A 25167-nucleotide genomic window follows, 5' to 3' on the forward strand; every position below is an offset into this window, starting at 1 on the left:
TTGCAGTATTTTCCTTTTTATATGTGATTTTATTATGTTTTACTTGCGCCAAGGGTCTATCGGAAACAACCTCTCTACCTTCACAATGTAGGGGTAAGACTGCGTGCATACCACTCTTCCCAGATTTCATTTACGAGATTACTCTGTGTTGTTACTTGTTAGATAAGTTGAATTCAGCCTACAAAATGATAACCATATCGATGCAATTTCACATCTTTTACCTATGTATTATTACTGTTGCGATGGCTAGAGCGCCTTCCTGGTGGTCTGTATGACTGTTTGACGTAAGCAACGCCATCAGAACTAACCTGATCAACATCCATTTGGTCTGTATGACTGTTTGACGTCTCCAATATGCTCTTCCCTGAAATTTAATTAAAAAAATTGTGATTGGTTATAGAGGAGGATAAAGCACAACAAAGCAGAAAATGTTAAGAATTCATCACGAATTTAATTGATATCTAAGATATTTCAAAGAAAAATCTAGAACATTAAAGAGATGCCGAAAATTGAAGGCAGGTCTCTAGAATGAATGTTCACGAAATAAAAGTTTGAGACACATTCTAGAAAGGGTAATTCAAGAAATAAATAGATGGAGGAACATTCCAGAATAGAGCAGTAAATACCGTTAACTAGATTCTTCAATCACCACCACCTATAAATAATGGTGGTTCATTTGAGATGTAAGCGTGCTCAATAAGTTGTACCGAGTAAGGAGTGAGTGCTCAAGCAAGTAAGCAAAGAAGTGAGTGATGAAGAGAAAAATACAAGGGAGAGGGTGACAGCAAGAAAAAATGAGTGTAAGAATTGTAAGACCGAAGCGGGTCTTCACTGTGGAATAATAAAGTTCAATAGAATAGAGAGAGGCCACCTTGGTGGGAATAGTTAGAAGGTAGCAGCCATAGGCTCATCTAAATGCAGCATATGGGTTCACGTGAACCCAAGGTCAGTTTACTGATAAAACCTAAGTTGCACGGACTCTTCATTTTTTATGCCGCACCCGTGTCGGATTCTTCAAAAATACACTAATTTTGGCGAATCCGACACACAACCATCGACACTTTTTACAAGTCTGAGCAACATACAAACCTATTATGAGGGAACCCAAGCGAAGTAGAGTGATATTGAACCCATGGTAAGCATGCTTCCCAAGTTATGTCAAAGCCAAAGGCTCTAAACACCCCCACCCCTCATGTTTCAATTCCACAAAACCGAGTTTCTCCTCTGGCCCATGTCTCCTTTCCCAACTCCCAAGCACTAGTCGTCACCCAGTTAGCTTAAACTATAATGGCATGTCTCTCCCTCTTTTTATTTCTTTGTTACTGAAGTTGTAAGGAACATAGACTGCCTTGTTGATACAGCAGTCGAAGTGTGAGACGATTAGTGAAGCAATTTTTTTTTTTTGATAACTGTGGTGTCCAGGTTTCGGTGGAGGACAAGATGCGAGAAGTGAGGTTATGTTGGTTCAGGCACGTGATGAGGAGTGGCTCGGATGCTCCAGTACGGAGGTGTGAGAGGCTGGTTATGGATGGTTCTAGACAGGGTAGAGGTAGACCACTGAAATATTGGATGGAGGTGATTAGCCATGATATGGAGCAGTTACAGCTTACGGATGACATGACCCTTGATAGGAAGGTGTGGAGGATACAGATAAGGGTAAAGGGTTAGGGGGTAGGAGTGCGTCTGTAATAGTAGGAAAGAGTACTTTATTTGCGTGTGGAGTTTTATGTTCGTGGTGTTTGAGTCGTGTCTATGATTTTGAATAGATAGTTTATATAGTATTATCTTGTGGTTTTCCTGTATTAGCTAGGAGTGTTCGTTTATTTTGCATATTGTATTAGTTTATATGCTTTTATGTTTGTGCTTGTTATAGTGTTATCTGTTCTGAGCCAGGAATCTATCGGAAACAGTCTCTCTACTTCACCTAAGGTAGTGGTATGATCTTCGTACACTTTACCCTCCCCAGACCTCACTATATGGGAATACACTAGGTATGTTGTTGTTGTTGTAACTGTGGTATCCAGACCTTGACTAAATCTACGGGATACCAGGAAATGTGTACCCTAGCCTAATCCACAACCTCCATAAGCTTCTATATAAGGTCCTATGCTCGGAAATATATTATATATAAACAATCAATCAAAAGTGAAAAACACACAGAAATAGCATGAATGTATGTATGTATACCTTTGCAAATTTGAAGGACAGGTCCTGCTTTCTTCTTCTTCTTCTGTTGGCCAATAAACTTAGGAGCAGCTTCTCCTCTATTTCTCATTAAATATTTAACCTTAATTTTATTTGCAATCGAATGCTTGTTCATCAATTGGATTTTGGTATGCCAGTTCGGGTCAACCGATTGCCCCAAGAACTATATATTCTATTTTTTTTATTGTTTAGAAATAATAATTAAATTATATAAAAATGATATAATTATTAAATAGAATATGTATTTATATAAGATATTATATGTATAGAAATTGTATAGTTCTACGAAATATGTATATGTATAAAATATATATAAAAAAAATATATAGAAAGTGTATGAAAATTATATAATTGTTGTATAAAAGGTGTTAAAAAAAGTACAATTATTGTATAAATTGTGTATCAAAACTGTATAATTTTCGTATAAAATATTTTTATGTATAATATATGTATAAAAACTGTATAGAAGGTGTGTAGAAACGGTATAAAACAAGCCAGTAAATTAAAATGGCTAGAAAGTGAAATTTAAATTTCATGGTCATTTTCATGAAAATAATTTAATTTGAAGTGTCATTTCTGTCATTTTCCCTTTGCTCAATATAATATAATACCGTAACCTAAAATACTTCTCCACTATAAAAATCTAAGTTGCTCAAACTCTCCAAAAATGTTACTGCACTCGTGTCGGATTCTTCAAAAATACACTATTTTTGAAGGATCCGACACACATCCGTAGACATTTTTTAAGAATTCGAGCAACTTAGATAAAAATTAGAAGACCACATTAAACTAGAAAATCGAAAATTTATTGGTGCAGATACCCAACACCAAAAAAAAAATTAAACTATACCTCATTTATCATAATATATCAAATTCCGATATCAAAAATTTTAATTTCATATAATAATTGGATGTATACTGTATATAGATGATGCTAGTTGGTTGGGGGTTCGATCCGAACCCCATCTCTGGTGAATGGAGAAAACTCTAGTTTCCTACCGCTTAGTGCACTGACAGTGAAACGAAGGATTAGTCTTATGACTGCCGGTAGTGGGGATACCTGAAAACCAAAAAAAAATATGCTAGCTGCTAATTTAAATTGTTCATGACCTAACATGGCTTTAAAATATAGAACATGATTTGCTATTTTAATCCGACACTTGTAATTTGAAATTCTTAAGGTTATTTAGAAGAAAATAATATAAATTTAAGAGTAAAAAATCTAGTACCCCGAACTATGATCAAATTTGCTACGACACACTCCAATTTTACGAGGTCCGATTACCCTTCTGTCACCCTTTTGTGCTGATGTGACACCTTTTGTCAACCTTTTTACGTGACGTGACACCATTGACATGGGATCCATTTTATGTAATAAAGATGTCACGTTAGCATAAAAAGGGTGATAAAAATACACTAATATTGAGTTCAGGGTAATAGGACCCTTGTGAAGTTGGAGTGCGTCATAGCAACTTTGACCATAATTTGAGAGGGTATTAGATGCTTATCTCTAAATTTAACATTATTGTTACATGAAAATGATAGATATATAACGATGAAAATGAAAACTTTTCTCTTTATCAAACACTTAGATACTAATTATAAACTTATTCAAGAACTCTCTACATAATTATTGGTGAATTACATGCACCGAGAGGGCATGCGACCCAGTGATCAATAAAGTAAGAGGAGAAGTATGAGAATTTAAGTTGAGATGTCACCAAATCAAGAAAATGTTAAGTAGTGATTATTTCTTCTAATTTGTCCGAATATTCTTTGATGAACATAATTATCTGATATACTCGATAGAATAATCGAGATACACATAAACCCAATTTATATACTATTTAGACTTGAATATTGTGGTTATGAAACTTCCTTTATTTATTATGTGTCTCCTTTTGCATGAACCTCTCATGCAAGACCTAAAAAAGGCACAATTAGCTTTTTAATATAAAGTTTTATACAATTGAGTAATTGTGGTTCACATATTACTTTTGTTTCTTTGATTAATATTTCTTTAAATATTTATGTTACTATAGTTATCTTCGTCATATTATGTCTAAATTATTCATATTTATTTATTCAAAAATTATCTTTAAATTATTATTTTTCAGAATTTCATTGGCACCCTTTTTTTCTGTTTTTTTTGGCCAATTCATTCCCTATATTTGTCTCTTTTGAGTTGCTCATTTTCATCTCTGACCCCTAATTTTTTTTTTTAAAAAAAGAAAAATATCTTAAAATCCACATTATTGGTTTATATTTTTTTGAAAAATAGACCAGTAGAAACCTCTGTGTGCTTATCAAATGTAATTTTATTATATAAATTATTATCATATGTTATACAACTAGCAGACAAGCACTTAAAAAGTTGACCATAAAAGTTTCCTGAATTCCACTTTGAGATGAATATTTTTATTTAATAATATATCAAAAGTCATTAGTGGTCTGAGAGTTTTATGAACTCTTTTAAGACACTTGTTGGCCAATAAGCAAAGTAACAAACTAAATTATGTTATTTTAGTTAATTGTTGAAAAGTAAGGCAACTCATTAAATGTATGTTGGTCTCAGATTCGAATCCTGTGTGGAAAAATTCTTGATAGGAAACGCTACCGTCGAATGGGCCCTACCCTTGTGCGAATCCGAATTAATCGAATTTTAGTGTGGATATCAAACATCAGATGAAAAACCAAAAAGAAAGATTAAATGTCCGCTTGGGTATAGAGAAGTGGATCAAGTTTAAGGTAAATGAGATAACAATTGGTATGTAAAACTGGAAAGGGGAGCATAACATAAAGTAAAATTGAAACCATATATTAGATTAGGAAACATGGGATATTATGAACATAAATCATCAACTGAAAAGACTCATAAATATTTTTAGTATAATTTCTGAACTAGATGATATCACCGACTCATAAATATTTATAGTATAACTTCTGAACTAGATGATATCACCGACGTCATATATACACCACGGACTATGTGAATTCGATCAACACCCGACCAGCAAAGCCCCAGTCAATGTTGCCACATGGACTGGGACATACACTACAAAGGCCTACATCAATCATCCTCATAGAGTTGACACATAAGGTCGTTCAATCAAGGAGCGAACCACTCTACGTCAATAAAACATAGGTTTCAAGTAGTAAGTCTTTTAGACGCACACCTTCTCGATTAACCATCTAATTCTTTTTAAGCCCCTATTTTAGTATATTCATAGCATAAATCATCTTTTAAAAATAAACATTTCGTCTTTATTTCATCAACCATCCACTAAACATAAAAATTCATATCATAATGATATCACCATATCATGACTTGGAAGTCATTCTATTCATCATTTAAGCATCATTATGAAAATTGTGAGAGTTCTTGCAAATCATTAGAAAAAACCATGATTCATAAAAGATTTTTGAAAACAATTCCAAAGCACTTGCAAGTTCATCTATGACTTCATATCATCTTTCATCATTATAGAATTAACTTCTTGAAAAGTCTTAAAATGGGAACACAAGTGAAGAGAACTCATGAATAAATCAATTAGTTGTAACTAAATTTTGTGTTGGTTTCTTATGACCATAATTCATATTCAAAGCACTAACCACGCTAGATAATTGATCTTAACACATATCAAAATCATCGGATTTGGGCCTCTATACGTGTATGAGTTCAAATCCTAGTCCGAAAGTTCGGGGTGTTACACTCCTCCAAATTCGTGCATTTTAGGGGAGTCTGAGCAATGCAGTTCACAATATGACGATGAGGGAGAGATGAGAGAATGTGTACTATCAGCATAGACGGGTCACAAATGTTTAGCTCTCCAATCCACAGTAAGATTTTCGTCACTATCACTTGATGATTCGTCATCACTAGACTCCTTATCTGCAATCTTACTTTCTCGGGTTCCTAACGAAGACTTGGCAGCCTTAAGTTCCATCTTTTTCCGCCGCAACATCTCCAGTCGTTCCTTAATGCCCCTGAAGTCGTGCAATATAAAAGTCATAAACAAAATATAGCAAAATTTCCGGAAAGGACTAAATCAGTTTTCATCATGTAAGAAACTGACCTCTGTTCGACAGATACTTCCTCTTCAATCATTTCTGCAGCATCAATCTGCAATATAAAATGGCAAAAGCAGGTCAATAACATGGTTTAACAGGATATAAAATTTACTGAAGGCTCAACATGCATATTGAAATAAAAGATGACCTCTTCCTCCTCTAAACGGTTGTCAACCTCTTTTAAGTCTTCTTGGATTGACTTCTCAAATTCTTTGTACTCATCCCTGCAATGAAGTCATTAGAGTCGACATAAAGCATGCCTGGAGGAGCAAAACTGAAAACGAGGGGGTGGGGGTAAAGCTTAAGACTAGATCAGTTAAGACACTTAGAGAACACAGTAGTCATATAAGAAGTAAGATGATTTATCCACTCCAAAAGCTGAAGGAGCTGATGAAAAACTAGAAGGATTTTGCTTATGTTGCAACAGTTATATTTTAATTACATTCAGAGCAGTAATATCGAAGGCTGCTTCATAGCTTCAGCAGTTGCAGACATTTCCAGAATATAGTGAACAATGCACTTGTAGCAGTTCAATCGCACCTCTGAACCAAGACAGTTACAGCACATCTAATTAAATGTAATCATGATGAAGATACAGCTACTGGCTCTGCCTAGGCTGCAATCCAGGAGAAACATGAATATAATTTGAAAGTTAGAGGAACAAATGGAAGATAAATGAGCCCTATAGCTCTTGTGACTCTGAAAGAGGGCACATCTGGCTTTTTTCAGTATCTATATTGCCAGCAGAAAGTGCTATTTCTCATTTAGATAGTCTATTCATATCGCGTAGCAATTGGCTTTCTGGTTCTTATTAAAGAAATCAGTTGCATAAGACATGAAAGATCCCATCTGAGGTCAACCAGCATTAGAAACAGGAAAACAGTTGAAGACACAAAAATCAAAGAGTAAGGAACTAGGTCTGCTAAGCAAGTTATCAAATCTTACTTGACATCTGGTTTGACTGGTGTAATACCACGAGCACGTAAGTCGGCATCTTTGTTGTCAAAGAAACCTGCAGGAAGAGCTCCTTTGACCTGCTTAGCATCTGAACCAGAACTCACTTTTGACATCGGTCCATTTTCACCAGATTGCTGATTCTCCATGCTTCTAGTCTCAGCATTCTTGGAAGTAGATAGGCCCTGAATGCTAGACCTTGCCGAAGACGGTTCAACCTCTTCAGTTCGATCTGAAACTGGAGGACCTCTGAGAGATACATGGTCTCCCAACCTAGCCGAATCTTTATCTGAAACATGAAAACTGACTAGATAAGACATGCATGACAATGAGAGGAGAGTAAATTGGATGCTACACAAATCCTCATTACAAAGTATATAAAAGTTAAATCGAAGATAAGGATATCATTGTATACCTAAAGGCTTCCATACAAAGTACGGACAGGCAAAATCAGGAACACCAAATAGCAGCAGAACTACGAATTTCTCTCCCTATCCCCCACCTTTTTATCTCTCTAACAATAAGATATTCTTCCTTTTAAGCAAATATTTTAAAACATACACAAATGAACCAGCAAAGACTCACCATACATCCATAATGCGTGGATTTTAAGATTACAACTTGCAAAATCATAGGATGTGCTTTTTATTCATATCACGGGATACATTTAAGATATCATCGTGCTTGAACCACTGTTTAAATTTTCTATACAGAAAACTTCTAAAAAGAAAATTCCCAGAGGCAACTTACCAATTTTTGGCCTCTTTGTCTCTTGCTGGTCAAAAAAATTGGGAGGAAGCATAGATGATGCACGAGGCTTGGGCAATGCAGCAGAAGGTTCAGGTTCTTTACGGTTTAAGCCCTCAGAAATTTGAGGCTTGGTTTTAGGCAACTCCTTTGGAGGCTCGCTTTTTACATTGTTTGGATTTTTCGCGGCAGCAGCATTAGCTTTGAGATTACTTATGGCCTGTACAAACATAACAATCAGTCTTAGCAGGGAAGTGCGCAGCACATATCTTTCATATCTAAAGGGGAAAAAAACAAGAGATGAGTAGCAAGAACGAAAGAGGCTAAATTTTAACAAGCACATCAAAGCGCAATAATACATGCAAGATCAGCATAGATCACCAGCAGAAAACTCATGCAACGTGACCAGTTAACTAAGCTTGGATTTGCATGCAACAAATTTCAGTACACAATAAGCTATGACCAAACATCAAATAGTAAGATCTTACCTCATGATGTTTACGAGAAAATAGTAAGATCTTACCTCATGATGTTTCCGAGAAGCTTGATGTCCAGGCCACTGTGATTCAGATTTCAGAACAACATCACACACTCTACATACAGGTTGATCGTGCTCATTGTACCTGTGGTTTCACAGAATTTACAATAAAATCAGGACTTGGGGAGTGAGATTCAGAAAAATTAGTGCTGACAACTCTACATTAGACAAAGCCAGATGGTTATTGTCATGAACAGCGATACATGCCTTTAACTAGGATTGTAAATACAAAACCGTCTTAGGTATAAGTTGCAATCACGTCCAATCATGTAAAAGACCAAATACAGTGCAGATAAAAACTTCCGGTGTTGAAACACAAATTAGTTGCACATCAAAAATCATGAGCACACACATATATATACTGATTTGGGTATTAAGGAAAGACGAAAGCAGCTGCAGCTATGCAGGTGAAACAATAGGCTAAATTCTAGAAACCAACATGTTGATATGACTATGAACAAAGTCATCAACACAATCTACTACTTATGAGCAATGAGTTTCCACATCTACTTTACTCTTATCTTTACTAAAATAAGCATCATGTTTCCAGATCCTCAGTCTATATTTGGATGGCAAAAACTTTATTTCAGAAAGCTTGTCTTTGTACACAAATTTTTCAAAGGGTATATAGCAGGGAATTATCATTTACTAACAACCTAACACCAAGAAATGAAAATACAGACACTTCATCGACTCACTGGTGTATAATACCTTACAAGAGGGGAATCAATTTGCTTCTGCTTCTGTTCCTTCAGCTTTGCCCGGTATAATGCTCTCTTGTCCATTCCAATGTTCTGTGTTAATACAGCACCAAAAGTACAGTTAGAAGATAATCCAAAAAGTAAATGGGTACAATAACAAAGCACCTATTTTTCCTAATTTTTATCTGAAAAGAAATATATAAAAAGCCAGAAAGTTTTCAAAGTTTACACAACCCCCCAAAAATAAATTTCCAATTGTAAATACAACAGTGTAAAGTTCAGTGAATCAAAACACCACCACTACCACCAAACAACAACAACAAACCCAGAGCAGGGTCTTAAGGAGGTTAGAGTGTACACAAACCTTATCCTACCTTTGAGAAGGTAAGAGGTTTTTTCTGAAAGACCCTCGGCTGAGCAATCAGCGAAAAAGAGGCAATAGCAACAAATAGAAACAACAAGAAGGTAATAAGATGCTGAAAGACTAACTAATGAAAGAAATCTAAAAATAAGAGGAAAAAGAAAAGAACAATAAAACACTCTGAAAAGGGAACAAAAATGTTTGACTACTATCCTTCTAAACTAATCCTCGACCTTCACACCCTCCTATCAAGGGTCATATCCTTGGTGAGCTGAATATGCGTCATATCCTGCCTAATCACCTCACTCAATAAACCTATTACAATCAACCTTCCACGCCCTCCTATCAAGGGTCAATGTCCACAGTGTGCTGGAGATGCACCATATCCTACCTCATCACCTCACTGCAATAATTCTTAAACCTACCTCCCCTCAAGCCTATTACAACCAACTCTCACGCCCCCCCTTATCAAGGGTCATGTCCTCGGTGTGCTGGAGATGCACCATATCCTACCTAATCACCTCACCCCAATAATTCTTAAATCTACCTCTCCTCAAGCCTATTACAACCAACTCCCACGCCCCCTCATCAAGGGTCATGTCCTCGGTGTGCTGGAGATGCACCATATCCTACCTAATCACCTCACCCCAATAATTCTTAAATCTACATCTCCTCAAGCCTATTACAACCAACTCTCATGCGCTCCTATCAAAGGTAATGTCCTTGGTGAGCTACATATGTGTCGTATCCTACCTAATCACCTCACCCTAATATTTCTTAAACCTACCTCTCCTGTAGCCTATTACAACCAACTCTCACATCCTCCTATCAAGGGTCATGTCCTTTGGTGAGCTACATATGCGTCATATCCTACGTAATCACCTCACCCCAAAACTTCTTCGGCTTACCTCTACCCCTCCTCAAGCCTATTACAATCAACCGCTCACGCACTCCTATCAAGGTTCAATGTCCTCGGTGAGCTAGAGATGCTTCATATACTGCCTAACACCTCACCCAAATACTTCTTAGACCTACCTCTACCCCGCATCACACCGACTATAACCAACCTCTCACACCTCCTAACACCAAGAAACTAAAAAAAAACACTTCTACTAATACACATTTGGAAAAGAACAAATGTATAAATGACTCGAAAGATTTCCTAATATCTGTTGCAGGTAAGTTGAGGCGCACGAAAGCTGGCCTAGACATTACGGTTATACAAAAATGACTTGAAAATTTTCAGCAAAACTTTCTAATTGTAAACAATAATAAAAAAAGCTTTTCACCTAGAAAAGAAGGTATAAATAGCCATAAAATTCTACAAATTCTTCCCAATTACAATTAAAATACAGCTACATAAAATCCAGTTGCTTTAAGGCTTAAACAATTAAAATAAACAGCTTGAATTTTAATAAATATTAAAGAAAAAAAGTCGCTTACTTGTATCTAGCAAAGTAATCTTTCTGAGATTTTTAATTCTTTGTTTCGTAAATTCGAACTGGATTTTACCTGTTTCTGTGTTTGGTTTGATTTGGATGGGGCGGGTTTTTATATTTTGTTTTTTTCGAATTTGGTCCCTCAATTATGGAGTGAATTTACTTTGCATCCATTTGGAGTTTGTTTTGTTTAATTGATAAAATATCTTTTTTATTCTCAGAGGAGGGAGTTGCTCGGACAGTAAGAATCTTTCACGTCCAACTAAAAGGTTGTGAATGTGTTCATCGAGGGAGAAAAAAGCGTGGAAGCTACTAGGGAGAGGTTAAAAGAAAAAAAGATTCTCACATATGATTAGTTTTTAAAATTCGATTGATTTAGTTTTTTACTTAGAGGTCTCATTTAGGAGATACAACACGCTCTCTGTAGACTCAAACCTGCCGCCTACAATTAAAAATGAAGGTTTGATTAATAATGAGGAGTATATAGTATCAGATCTTAACCTTTATAATAACAATAAAATATCAATGGAATTCAATGAGCGGGATCTTAAAAAAATAGAGTATATATGAATTTTGTCTTTGACTCGTGGAAAGAGTCTATTTTTGATAGACTCTTGCTTGTATTCAAATATTACCTAAACGAATCAATTGGGATATAGAAAGGATATTTCACGAAATTGTCACTTTACGCCTAATTGAATTATTGAAGGGACTAAATCACGAAGAAAGAAACTAATAGGACTAAAGTAATAATAATAGAGAAGCAAGGTAAATAATGTAATTTCAAAAACTATACAGGAGGTTAACGTAATAAAATATTTTTATCCTCTTTTATCATTCACTAGTAGAAGTAAACTCCAGCTCCCCGTCGCCGTCGACGATCTCCGATCACCGGAATATTTCGATTCTCCGACGATTCAACATCTAAGTAACCCGAGCCGGACTGAACCGGAAAGATAAAGAAGAACACAAAGCTCTGGACCGGAGAAAACCGGGTCAATGGTCTAGGGTTTAGTGTTTCTAGAAGCTTCTGATATGGACAATTCAAAGCTTTTCGTCTTTCTTCTCTGCTTAATTGCTCAGTTTTGCTTCTCTTTCTCAGGTCACCACGTTCATTTTTACTTGTCACATTTCACTAATTCTCTGAGCTGAATTGAATTAGAATAATTTAATATGTTATATTTAAAGTTCAGATGTTTGAAAACTGTACAAAAAATACTATAAATTTAAAATTTATGTTGTTGTTGTTGTAGCTTTTGCAGCAGCTTGGTTCTTCGGAGAATCTTACAGTTTTTAATCAATGTTACCTAAAAGATTACATTTTTGGGCAAAAATGAGGTGTTAATGTTACTGTTTGATATATATGCTAAATCATATTTTTGTTATTAAGAAAATTAACAAATCACTAAGCTGGAAATGAAGAAAAAATTGATTTTTTGATAAATGAAGTGCAAATGTAGATTTTAACTTATAGCGAATAATTAACTACATATAAACAACAACAACAACATACCCAGTATAAAATGTATTATCCCGTACAGTTGGGGTTTGGGGAGGATAGAATGTATGCAACCTTATCCCTACCTCAGATGTAGAGAGATGTAGAGAGACTATCTCCGATAGACCCTTAGCTCAAGGAAAAAATAGTCCAAAGCAGTTCAGAAAAAGAAGTAATGGAAGTGCAAGAAATAGTCTATAGTAACAAAAACAACAGATAGTAACAGGAATTAAGTATGAGCTTAGAACTATTTCAAGGAGGTGGGTTTTAGACAATCATCTTGTTTGCTTATTTCTCCTCTGACATTGAACATGAGATATTTCATGTACTTGAAATATGGAAGCTAATTTACCTCATGAATGGCGTAGATCATCTCCTCAGGTGATTGGAAGCGTTGTTTTAAACTGGAGCATAAGCGCATAACTAAATTAACAAGAAAGAAAGCTAGTGCAGTTATATTATGAAAGGAGCTTTGTGAATTTCAGTTTTTTTTTTTATTATTGGTGGAAATCCATAACATTGCGCACAAAAGTATTTTGGGATTTTTAGTCATTCTAAGGCGCATGGATTTGATTGCATTGTTGAGTTTGTTTGTTCTAATTAAGGAAGAATCGAGTATGTGCACGTCATGTCATGTTACCCTTCATTTCAGAAAGCATTCCTATGGAGAGTTCTATTGGGAGTGCCAAATTTATTCACTTTGAACGCATGTCTTTCTTTCTTTCTTCCTTTAGCTTCTTACCAACAGTTTTGTTTGGTTTTTGAATTTTTTATTAATTTGAACAGTTTCAGATCAAGTGAACTCTTTCCAGTCAGTTCCTGATCTTGAGAAGTCAATGTACATTGCCATTGACGGGTATCCTTGTGTACGGCTGCTTAACCTTTCAGGGGAGATCGGTTGTTCAAGTACGAAGTATGCGTTTAGTTGCATTTTTGGTCTATGAGATGTCTCATCTGCTTTTAATTTTCTCATCTAACTCTTCTTGTGCATGGCTAGACCCTGGGCGTGCCAACATAGTTGCACCAGTTGCTAGGTTCAAAATTGCAAATAAGTTGGCTGAGCCATCTGCATTACTGGTGTCTATGGATCAATTTGAGGATCTTTTTGCAAGGCATGTAAATTTCTCTCTTTGTAATATTTTTGGACAAGACTGTGTATCTTCTGCCGTCCTTTGGATATAAAAATTTGTTTCTTTTTTAGCATTTTACTAAAAATTCCTTCCCACATTTGCCAAATAGTTGAGCCTCTTTGAGTGGTTAATTGAGTTACGGTACACCAATCTGTTCCACTCTTTAATTCCGCTTAATGTGCACCTTATACTCTCTTTCTTTTGGTATAGATTGATGAATGAATTTCTAGATGATAGCAAATGTTGACCTGTCTAACAAAGAAAAGGAAAACAAAATTCCAGGTCTTCCAGTTAAAAAATGAACCTTTTCTATTGATGGGACTTGAATCTGAAAATATGTACATATTATTAGGTAACTGCACTTAACAGATAACTGATTGCACCCCCTGCTTGTATTTAGCTCAATGAGTTGGAAAGAATTTTAGAACTTAAGTTTACAACAACAACAACATACCCAATGTATTCCCATATAGTGGGGTCTGGGGAGGGTAGAGTGTACGCGGACCATACCACTACCTCAGGTGAAGTAGAGAGGCTGTTTTCGATAGACCCCCGAAATTTTAGAACTTAAGTTTACTTATCAAAAAACAAATAACTTTCTTTTATTTGATGTGGTGATTTTGTTATTGATAAGTTTTGGTCGTGTTTGCTATAGTGACTAGGAGTAGACCATAGGGGAACCCTTGCTTTAGAGAGTGACAACGAATTGAAAAGTAAACAGCTACTTAGTGGTCACGTAAAACTACAAGTTCTGTTTTGCTGCGAGAGTTGTCAAACACTGGCTCACTTCTTGGATTTTATTTAAAGTAGGTCCATTAAATTGCATTTCGTGGACATGATAGAGGCTAATAAGTTTTTTTAGTAGTCTACAGCATATCTATATTGCACATTAAATATCAGCTGTTATATTGTTGACGGCTTTCTAGTAGATATTCAGTTGACAGAGAGCAGAAACTTCATAATTTCGTTTAGCTAAAGGGTGAACATTTCCATTTATAGCATCTTGGTCTCTGCTGGGCGGTGAACAAGGGTTTATCTCTAACTTCTCATGAGTATGAATGTTCTTGAGAGGTGCATGCTTTTGTGTCACCATCGAATTTTGCTTTTGAATTATGATGTTTATGCATCATAGCGTAACACAAAATCTGGATCCTTTTCCAGAAAAGGAAAATGAAAAAGAAATGTTTTGTTGTATGGAGATGTCATTTCATACATCTGGAATATCTGATAAGTGTGCAAATTTTCTGCTTTGTAGAACTTCTGCCTAAGCACAATGGGTACACCATTCTATCTTTGATTGATTTCAGGTAATGTGTTGTTTTTCAGGTTATCGAATGATGCAGATTTTTCTATGCATGTTGTTGGTGTATTAGTTGAATCAGGTTCTCAGCTTCAAAATAGCTTAAAAGGTAAGTATTTAAGTTAATTTTTCTCTTCTTATTCTTTCAAAGGATTTGAATAATTACTATGGTCCTTTTCTTTTACAGGATTTTCCCCTGACAGAAAGTTTCCGCAAGCTGAATTCGCTTCTTATAAAAGTGGCAATTTTGAATGGAACCCAACTGTATGTTGTGGAGAACTATTATGATCATATGCTTATGTTTGTTTGAATGATTATAAAAAAAATTAATGGTGCATTTTAACCTTTTCATCGCTATGCTTCCATCCAAATTTATCATTAAAGTTCTTTAATGCTTGATGTTAAGCTAAATGAAATCCACAAGCTCCTCATGATGCACGTTGTCACTGTTATCCCAAGAATTATATGGTTCCTTTTTCTAAACTTTTAGTTGTGATCTGTCGAATATTGAGCCAAAGGAATACTCAATAAGTTTAGTCTGCAACGTACACTGAAGTTCCTTTTTATTTTCTTTGTTGTGGTTTCTTGATGATTTAACGACAGAAACTGCTAAACCGATTATTTGAAAGCTGCCTTCAATGCTCTTAAGATTTATGGTTCATTAAGGATGAAATCGGGGATTATGATTTAAAACTTTGTCATCAATGTCCTTTTACCTTGAGCAATATTGCATTCCACTCGGCCGTATGTTTATATTTTGTGAAAGGTTCTATATCTTTTGTATGTTACCTTCTCAAAAAAAAAGGTTCTATATCTTTTGTATGCATCTTATATGCAATTGAATCATCAAAATAAATAAATTCCCATTTTACAATCGCTTGTAGACAACTCGTCCTTTTATTCAGCTTTGCATTGTGGGAACCTGTACGATAAAGTAAATGTTTTTATCCTCAACTTGCAGGGATCTGGATTGATGTGGAAGGCTTACAATTTTCCTGTATTTTTGCTTTCAAACAGTAGCACGTTGGCCTTGCAAGAGGTTTGTTATGTATTTTATCTTTGTAAATCTCTTTGCCACATTTTCTCTCTCAAAGAAAATCTCTTCTCATTTAGTTTCTCCATAAGATCTTTTTCTTTAGTTACTATGATAATTACTTACTACGACTTACGAGTGCCTTTTATTGGATGCTTACTAACTTCTTCTAGAACTCTTGCCATCCTAAATTTCCCCGATTTTGTTTTCTAAAGGTGTTTCATATGTCAACATACAATAGACCTTACTGTCTTCAAAGTAATCAATAAATGAAAAATTTGAGGGCGAGGATATTGAAGATACTTGTCATTATATTCTGGCTGTGTAAACAAGGGTGGCAAATATTTTGAAATGGAAGTTTCCACAAACATTTTCATTATCGTATATTCTACTTGTTAATATGGTGCAGGTTGCTTTGAGAAATGAGAAGCGAACGAAATCATACACTGTTGATGTGGCCGACTTTGATCTTGTGATGCAGGTTAAAGACTCTTCATGTCGCTAAAGATTTGGAATAGTCCTTAAGAAAATCTTGGATACTCATCTGATATTTTACTTATCAAATTTACCCATATTGTGTTATTTTTATCAGACAACAAAGTCTGGGACTCGGGATTCAGAATCTTGTCTTAGAGAACAGACTTGCCTTCCATTGGGTGGGTACAGGTGAGATACTGTCCTAATTAACTGATTCCAAAGATACTCATTGTACTCTTGAGCAGATTGAACTGCTATCCCTTTCCTTTTCAGTTACCCAGCTAAATCCAGATCAAATCTGAGAGAAATTTAGTAAAGGATTATCTTTGATTAACCTTGTTTTTCCCTTATAAAAAAATTAAATATGCGACATCTTTAGTAAAGGATAGCATAAACATCACAGGAATGGGTTTGACCTTGATATTGAGTAGTATATGTAGTATATAAGGTATCTTATGCAGATGCTAATGCGGGATGCATTGTACACCGGGCTGGCCTTCTTTTCAAACTTACCAATTTCCTTTGGTTTCTTATGTGATTGTTGATACTGTTATATGGGTCTTTGGTGTTAATTCAGTAAAACTAAATAAGAAGAAGTCACTCCTACTCAGCTGATGGTAGAATAGTACAATCCAGGACATCCTACTAGTAGAATAATATTTCTTAATGGAATCTTTTACTCCCTACGTCCCATTTATGTGTCGTCATTTCCTTTTTAGTCCGTCCCAAAAAGAATGTCATCTTTCCTTATTTGGTAACTATTTAATGGGAACATCCCCATTTTATCCTTACCGGGTCTCACTTAATAAGAAAAGACAACAAAAAAGTAAACTTTAAGAGGGGCAATATTGTAAACTTTACAAAGTCATCACCTCATTTCTTAAACTCCGTGCCCGGTCAAATGGCGACATATAAAATGGGACGGAGGGAGTTCATTGGATTTGAAAAGTTTTTGTTCGCGTGGGTGAGTGGTACTGGCGTTGCATCTCCTGGTCCTGGGTGGATGTTGTCTTTCTATATCTTATTCTCTGATGTTCCTATAGTTGATAGTGGTGCACAAATGGAATTTTTTATTCTAGTTTCACAGACAACTGAATGTTTAAGTGTTCTTGTCTTTGCCTTGCCTTTTTTTGAGTTCTTGATGCATAGGTTATTATCGTGTTTGTAAACGTATTGAGTTCTTGATGCATGGGTTATGTCTCTAAACGTATTGGAGCAGGGTGGATGAAGTGAAAGCTCGCCTTTGGAGTGTTGTGTGATAAGAAGGTTCCCCTTAAGCTTAAAGGCAAATTCTACAAAGTGACAGTCCGTCCGGCCATGCTATATGGAGTGGAATGTTGGCCAGTCAAGTACTCTCACATCCAAAAATTGAAGGTGGCGGAAATGAGAATGTTGCGTTGGATGTGTGGACTCACTAGAGGGGATAGAGTTAGGAATGAGACTATCCGGGAGAAGGTGGGAGTGGCTTCGGTGGAGGATAAGATGCGAGAAGGAAGTTTGAGATGGTTTGGGCATGTGATGAGGAGGGGCACGGATGCCCCGGTTCGGAGGTGTGAGAGGCTAGCTTTGGATGGCTTTAGGAGGAGTAGAGGTAGGCCGAAGAAGTACTGGAGGGAGGTGATTAGACATGACATGGAGCATCTGCAGCTTAATGTCACCCTATACAGGAAGGTGTGGAGGTCGCGGATTAGGGTAGAAGGTTAGGGTGAGTGTGTGGATTGTGGCAAGGTGTTAGGAGATCAATTGGGTAGTCGAGCAGTAATCCTAGGCCTGTGTCCTTGAGTAGGAGCCTTTAGCCAGGTGAGTTTGGGTGGGGTGGGTGAGTGTATGTTACTAGGACTGTGTCCTTGAAGAAGAGCCTCTGGTTTGTGAGTGTATGTTACTACTAGGTGGTGTCCTAGTGCTTATTTCTTATTTCGAATTGCTTGTACTTCTCTGATAATTATCTCTATTATGTCTTGTTTCTGTATGTCATCTTTTCCTATTACATGTTTCTTTACGATCTTGGTGTACTATTCTCCATCTTGAGCCGGGGGTCTATCGGAAACAGCCTCTCTACTTCTTCAGATGTAGTGGTATGGACTGCGTACATCTTACCCTCCCCAGACCTCACTTTGTGGGAATACACTGGGCTGTTGTTGTTGTTGTAAACTCTGAAACTTTTCCCTACAGAATTTACCTCAATATCTTACCTATAACATGTGTAATTTCCAACGGCAGTGTCTGGTCAGCGCTACCACCAATAATCACCTCATCATCAAAGAAGGCAAAGCCTACAATATTGACTGTGGCTTCTATGGATGCGACTTCCTTTTTTCGTGACAAAAGTGTTGGTGCAGATTCCCCTATATCTGTGAGTTGCTTCATAAATGCTATTTGTATCATTGTCTTAATGGAATTGTCAATTATGCTTTGTTCAATTCTCCTGCACTCTCAAGGCTCGAGTCTCCTTGCACTTCTATATTTTCTTAATACCATGGATCATATGTACAAACTTCTCTCCAGGGGTTGATCTCATTGCTGGCAGTGGTGGATTCTCTTTCACGTGTTGATGGCTTGGGGGACCTTGATAAACAGGTGAACATGTTGTTAGTTATTAAACATGCCTACTGTAGTCATCCCCTAAGTGTTTTAATTTTCCTATTGGCTTCTGTTTTAGTGCATTATATCTTTATCTAAGCCATGAGCACTGAGTGCAGTTCCTGTGGGATAATCTCCAGCTACAACAATATACATGCTTTTGTGCTAATAATTTAAGCATTTCTTATTTTAGTTTATGTTTCTATAACAATTATCATGAAAATCTTTTACCAGTTTGTCTTCTTAATTGTATGCATCAAATACTGTTTAGTAACCCTACTATGCATGCTTTGTGACACTTCCCTTCTGCAGCTTGTATTTGCTGTTTTCACTGGGGAGGCCTGGGGCTATCTTGGCAGTAGGAGATTTCTTCTTGAGCTTGATCAACATTCTGATGCTGTTAGTGGACTTGACTTGGCGCTAATTGAAAAGGTATTTATTTTCCGTTGCATGACTTTTGCCAGAGTGCATTAATGGCCTAACTACTTTTATCTGATGTAAACTTTGAAAATGACATGTATTTTCTTTCTGATGAGGTCATTATGGCATGAGAGGGTTATAGACGTCAGAAATATATCTGAGAATTACTCGTTCAACCTCAGGGTCTGAATACAGAAGAAATAAATCTTAAATTGTTATTGATTCCGACCCTTCTCTTCTAATGATCGCTTGTTTCTGCTGATTGTTATCCCAGCCAGTTGTGTTGTTGATTATTTTGCAATTTCAGCACGTGCTAGATATGCTTCTATTATTGAATAAGCGTGAAATTTAACATTTATTAGTTTATTAATGTTAGGGGTAAGATCTGGTTATGATGTTGTTTCTGTTAGGTGGATTCTTTAGTTCCATATGAAATGTTTTGATTTACAAGTTGTGTTTTTAATGTATTTAGAGACCCCTAATCAGACCGAGCATGTCCATTTACACCAGTGTTATATCCGAGTTTGTTTGTATAGGTTCTTGAAATTGGATCAGTTGGAAAGGGTTCCGCTCCGGATGATAACACATTCTTTGCTCATAGTACAAGGGTAAGGTTTTATCCTGCTTGCTAATTTGGTTATTAATTTGTACTATCAAATATTTGCAATCTCTTTGTTGTTCACATGTTTGCTTGAACTATGAAAGTATATAATTTTTGTATGATAATGATTTTTAAGAATTAAGGTGCTACAAAATTATATAATTGCGTAGTGTTGTCAAAAAAAATTGCATATTTGTTTAGTTAGATTATGATCTCCTGCATTCTCAGCTTGTTGCTTACTTTAAGCTGTGAAAGTATGTCAATCATATGTATACTTATCTGTCCTCAATCTTGTATGTTAATGGAAATCAAATCATGAAATTATTAACACACTGCTACCCAGATATTGAAGAAATTCAAAACGATTTAAATCTATCATCACCACATATATGATGCTCTCTTATTTAGCCTGCTTCTTATCTTTCTGCTTTATATTCAAAAAACTTGATTCTTCAATCAGCATGGCTAATACTTGGCACACTATCACCTGATTCACTTTTGCAGGAGAGTGCCACAAGTGGAACTTTAAATGCCCTCAAGGATGCTCTAGGTTCGCTTAAGACACAAAGCATTAAGATCTCAAGGGCCAGTAAATCAAATCCAGGGTTACCCCCGTCCTCACTGATGACATTTTTGAAGAAGGTTGGTGAAAATGCCCAAGTATTTCTGTTATAAATGATAGTTTATTTTCTTTGTGCCTTCCATGATCTTCAATTTGATCTACTCAATGCACTTTCTCCTTCTCAAAGGATATTATAAATGTTAAATAATATGATGGTAGGATAATCAGGAAGAGTGTACAAATTACTTTCTGCACCTCTCACAGGTAACTTGAAGAAAACAAAACGAAGTCCTGCATTATCTGTTCCAGTTGCCATTAGTATTTTGTGCGAAGTTCTATGATGCCCTGCATTATATTGTAGTAAATATGTACGGCTTCCTCAATTTTTAGCAGCTTATGAGTGGTCCTCGCAGTTGAGGGTGGGGCACCGAGGGGAGAAACAGGATGGTGGAGGAAAATTGATGAAGGGAATAATGGAATTGATAACATCCTTGTAATATCCGACTGGTGTTTGCACTTTCTTTATTGCTTTAGAATAGAGTTACTAGAGTATACTGATTAAAACAAAAAAGGACAGAGTTACTAGAGTATGAGCAGAAGTTCGAATAATGAACTTTAGAAGAACTACATGGATATTCAAATTACTGGACATTAATGAAAGGCTTGATGGAGGACTGTATGAATGTTGGTGATGATGGTTAATGGTAGAGAATCAATTGCTATCAATGGATTGGAAAAATGTATAAATTAAATGAGAAACTCTTTAATCAGATATATTCAAATGATATACTATCTCCATAATTGATGTACTAGGCTCAATTTAGGAAGATCTAGTAGGATTTGAAGTACATGTTGTAAATACTGACCAGTACAGTTTCAGTACTGTTTTAAGGAATATACAAAGTTACCAGTTTGAAAAAAAAAAAAAATAAGGAACTCTTGCCATTCATTTGTCTGGCTGGGATCTTATTTCTTTGGTTCTTAAACAGAATCCAGAGACTTCTGGGGTAGTCCTTGAAGACTTCGATGCTGTCTTCACTAATAAATTCTATCACAGCCACTTGGATGATCTATGTGAGTTGTTATTTCACTCTTCGGATTCCTTTCCTTTGTCTGGATTAATTCATTGTTGTAGAATCACATAACGTTTTCTAATTTAGAATATTTTTTCCATGTTAGCAGCAAATATAAACTCCTCTGCCATAGTGGCAGCCGCTTCTGTTGTTGCCCGAAGTTTGTACATTCTGGCCAGCGATAAGAAGGAAATAAGTAATTCAGTTTTGAATAGCATCAACATAAATGCCTCCTTGGTTGAAGAACTTGTCGGCTGCTTGTTAAGTTGTGAACCAGGCTTAACTTGTGAACTGGTAAATCGTTACATTGCTCCCTCTACAAGTTGCCCAAACAATTATGTGGGAGTTGTCCTGGGGGAACCTTCTTCTCAGCCATATCTTGGTAATGTGGGGGATGTTTCCCGGTTCGTGTGGAATTTCCTAGCAGATAAAACAGCTATCCCTTCAAAGAATGTGAGCTCTGCTTGTCCAAAAGGCTGCAGCGGCAATGGGGAAATGTGTGTCAAAGCAGAGACAGACGGGAAGGGTGTTTGTGTCATTTCCACGACCAGGTAGTTCCACAATTTTAATTTGCTGAAATTCAGTTCATGCCAGCTTGTATGTTAGTTAAGCCTCTGTTCTTTCTGTCGTATGCTTGTCCTATTGAGGGGCAGATATAGAGTTGCGACACCAGGTTCATCTAAACCCACTACTTTCAATGCGTAGCATAAACGCAGGTGTAAAAATTTATTACATGTGCAATAAATAGTAGGTCTAAACCCATAATTTTAAAGATACAAATAGGTTCAATGTTAGGAACCTCAAAGGTTGAACCCGTATAGTTCAAATCCTTGATTCGCCTCCAGTCCTACTTTGACTTGCATTAGCTGATAAAAACAGATGATTTGGTCAGCTTACCAATGATTGTTGGTCAGTAACTGGATTTCCGGGCTGGTTAGGCTGTCCTCACAATGTAATTTACACCAGTTTTCTCGCTTGATGCTCTCTAGTTGTTTGGGATACATTTTTCTTGCACTGAACTTATCTGTCAAATGTAATTTCAGGTATGTCCCAGCATACTCAACTCGACTGAAGTATGACACTGACACTTGGGAGGTGTTACCTCATAATTCCTCCGATACCATGGGAGAAGCCGACCCAGTTTGGACAGAGAGTAACTGGGACACAATAAGGCTTCGTGTCTACACAGTCCAGGACTCTAGATATGACCATTTGATTCTGCTGTTAGGTATTACTATTACATTATTGTCCTACATTATAATAGTAATTTCAAAAGCCTTCATTACAAAGGCCCTAAAACGAGATTAACGTAGAAACGCTTGATTACACTTATTTTTGGTGACATAGCATTCTGAATTCTTGTAAAGCACATCCTCGCGAAATGACGAGAAGGAAATGTAATTCTTAGCTGTTATTATTGCTTAAAACGTTGTCGAAAAATGCTCTGCAATCCCACTTGGGGCGAAAAATTGGTATTGTGGATGAGATTCAAGTGTAAATTGCAGCTATGAGATGTTTGAAGTTTCTTACTTGTCAATTACATTATTCTCTCTTCTTCTTAGTTGTTGGTTGAATGATGGTTTTGACAGTAAAGGTGCAACACCAGTTGCTTAGTGCAATGTTGGCATGAGATGTAATGCATAGTACTCCCCCTGTTTCAGTTTATTTGTCTTACTTTTCGTTTTGCTCCATTTCTTCTGCTATGTTTTACATATCTTTAGTTTAAAATTACAAGATTTAAACGTCTTCTCTGCTTTACTAAGTTTTGTGTCAAGTCAATAAACCAATCGGAATGGAGTGCCCATGTATCTAGCTTACGAAGACAAGACAAGTGAGTTCCAACATAATTCATTGAAGTACAGTACCATACACTACATTGATTTGTAGGTAGACAGACGTTATAAATTAACCTGGACTCTATGCATTACGTAGCATTCTCAAAATCATGTTATTTACAAGAATGACGTTAAAAGCGAGTGATCTTGAACTGTTAACCTTTTCCTCCGTGCAAAAAACTTTAAACTCAATGAAAGTTTAAGACAAAGAAAAAATAACATAAATATCCACCTTAACTTATCATATTTATACAAATTCTCACCCTTACAAAGTAATTATAAAAATTTCAACTAATTATGTACCTTCGTTGCATGTATCGGGGAGCTAAATATGTATTTCGACAGACCTAAAATCAGAAAAAATATATCAGAAGCTAATTATGTATCTTTACAAAGGAAAAAATGTATTTCGTTTGATGTATTATGTATCTCGACAGACCCAAAATTGAAAAATATATCAGAAGCTAATTATATATCTTTACAAATAAAAAAAAAAATGTATCTTCATTTTATGTATAAGAAGCTAATTCAGTATCTCGACAGATCTAAAATCGGTTTTTTTCAATAATTACATAAAATTTTGGGATTTTCTATAATTAAGCTCCAAACTGTGGAGATTTATGTTATTTGCCTTCTTTTATGGAGGACAGGAACTAAAAATTGCACAAATTCACAACTTAAGTTTCACTTATTACAAAAAATCTCGTCTCTCCAAACATATTACAAAAATCCCATTTTTCTCTAAAAATACATATACATAGCTTTCTATGTATATGTCAGCCCTGTTATGTATATGAATCGGATTTGTTATATATATGTCGGTCTTGTTATGTATATGTCGGTCTTGTTATACTTGTTATGTATATGAATTGGCCTAGTTATGTATATGTTGACCTTGTCATATACAAAGGTTTCTATGCATATGTCGGCCTTGTTATGTATATGAATCGGGAGAGAGAGTAAAGTAATTAAGGAAGTGGGAGAGAGTGTAAATAATTCTAATAAGGTTGGAATTTATGTTATTTTTACAAATATGAATCCAGCCCATTTCTGAACTTCCATCTACTTAATGGGCCATTTTACTCTAGGCCCAAAACTCATAACCCGACCCGACCCGACCCGGTTTCCATTTCCTCACAAATTTGTGGAAACCAAACGTAGCACATCTGCTCTCCACACTCCAAAAATATTCTCTCCATTTCTCCATTCCATTCACAGAGAAGAAGAATAACAGCTGAAGATCACAAAAATGGGATTAGGGTTACTCGCTTCTCGAACCCTCCGATCTTCTTCTAGAATCTTCCATAACAACGGCCCCACCACACACTTCCTCCGTACAATCACCTCTACGCCGGACCTCAATAACGCCGATGCCTCTGCCGCCGCCGTACAACAACCAGATCTTCCTCCTCGTAACCCAGTTGGAGGTGCCCGTGTTCATTTCCCTAATCCGGAAGATGCTATTGAGGTATTCGTTGATGGATATCCGGTCAAAATCCCTAAAGGAATGACTGTGTTACAAGCTTGTGAAGTTGCTGGCGTTGATATCCCCAGATTTTGTTATCATAGTCGACTTTCCATTGCCGGGAATTGTAGAATGTGTCTTGTTGAAGTTGAGAAGTCTCCTAAACCTGTTGCTTCT

At 36.2% G+C, this 25167-nt stretch overlaps 3 protein-coding genes across 4 annotated transcripts in view; 2 read left to right on the plus strand and 1 right to left on the minus strand.

Moving 5' to 3' along the window:
* Nucleotides 1–5730: 5730 nt before the first annotated feature.
* LOC107851539 (protein ABA AND ROS SENSITIVE 1) lies at nucleotides 5731–11132 on the minus strand. Its single transcript, XM_016696602.2, has 8 exons — nucleotides 11021–11132; nucleotides 9227–9309; nucleotides 8501–8600; nucleotides 7981–8197; nucleotides 7222–7519; nucleotides 6425–6500; nucleotides 6282–6328; nucleotides 5731–6192 (listed from the first exon to the last, which is right to left on the minus strand). The coding sequence occupies exons 2-8, from the start codon at nucleotides 9298–9300 to the stop codon at nucleotides 6018–6020; spliced, it is 987 nt and encodes a 328-aa protein (XP_016552088.2). The 5' UTR covers nucleotides 9301–9309; nucleotides 11021–11132; the 3' UTR covers nucleotides 5731–6017.
* A 712-nt stretch (nucleotides 11133–11844) lies between these two features.
* Nucleotides 11845–23227, plus strand: LOC107850895 (nicastrin). 2 transcript variants are annotated; one of them, XM_016695704.2, is made up of 16 exons: nucleotides 11845–12118; nucleotides 13301–13420; nucleotides 13512–13626; nucleotides 14971–15053; nucleotides 15132–15208; nucleotides 15906–15983; nucleotides 16387–16458; nucleotides 16570–16643; nucleotides 18675–18807; nucleotides 18960–19031; nucleotides 19347–19466; nucleotides 19991–20062; nucleotides 20560–20697; nucleotides 21607–21691; nucleotides 21797–22241; nucleotides 22734–23227. In XM_016695704.2, exons 1-16 carry the CDS (start codon nucleotides 12052–12054, stop codon nucleotides 22996–22998), a joined length of 2016 nt encoding a protein of 671 aa, XP_016551190.2. In that variant the 5' UTR covers nucleotides 11845–12051; the 3' UTR covers nucleotides 22999–23227. The 2 variants fall into 2 exon arrangements, with proteins under 2 accessions (XP_016551190.2, XP_016551191.2); XM_016695705.2 differs by having other exon boundaries at nucleotides 21800–22241.
* Nucleotides 23228–24653: 1426 nt separating this feature from the next.
* LOC107850552 (NADH dehydrogenase [ubiquinone] iron-sulfur protein 1, mitochondrial) overlaps nucleotides 24654–25167 on the plus strand; it is a gene marked incomplete in the record, with an annotated part of 10169 nt that continues 9655 nt past the window's right edge. The window contains 1 exon segment of the mRNA XM_047400576.1: nucleotides 24654–25167. Within this exon segment, the coding sequence (XP_047256532.1) occupies nucleotides 24775–25167 (393 nt within the window).

The sequence above is a fragment of the Capsicum annuum genome, chromosome 12 (genome assembly GCF_002878395.1).
Source record: "Capsicum annuum cultivar UCD-10X-F1 chromosome 12, UCD10Xv1.1, whole genome shotgun sequence".
Taxonomy (NCBI): domain Eukaryota; kingdom Viridiplantae; phylum Streptophyta; class Magnoliopsida; order Solanales; family Solanaceae; genus Capsicum; species Capsicum annuum.

What these genes read in the sequence shown, in the direction of transcription:
- LOC107851539 (XM_016696602.2), bottom strand. Translation starts at nt 9,300, where the DNA reads ATGGACAAGAGAGCATTATACCGGGCAAAGCTGAAGGAACAGAAGCAG. An exon ending in CCAGTCAAACCAGATGTCAA is followed by an intron (nt 6,501 to 7,221) that starts GTAAGATTTGAT and finishes ACTTCATTGCAG; the next exon opens with GGATGAGTACAAAGAATTTG. An exon ending in ACCGTTTAGAGGAGGAAGAG is followed by an intron (nt 6,329 to 6,424) that starts GTCATCTTTTAT and finishes TTTATATTGCAG; the next exon opens with ATTGATGCTGCAGAAATGAT.
- LOC107850895 (XM_016695704.2), top strand. Translation starts at nt 12,052, where the DNA reads ATGGACAATTCAAAGCTTTTCGTCTTTCTTCTCTGCTTAATTGCTCAG. An exon ending in GTTTTGCTTCTCTTTCTCAG is followed by an intron (nt 12,119 to 13,300) that starts GTCACCACGTTC and finishes TAATTTGAACAG; the next exon opens with TTTCAGATCAAGTGAACTCT. An exon ending in TTTGAGGATCTTTTTGCAAG is followed by an intron (nt 13,627 to 14,970) that starts GCATGTAAATTT and finishes GTTGTTTTTCAG; the next exon opens with GTTATCGAATGATGCAGATT.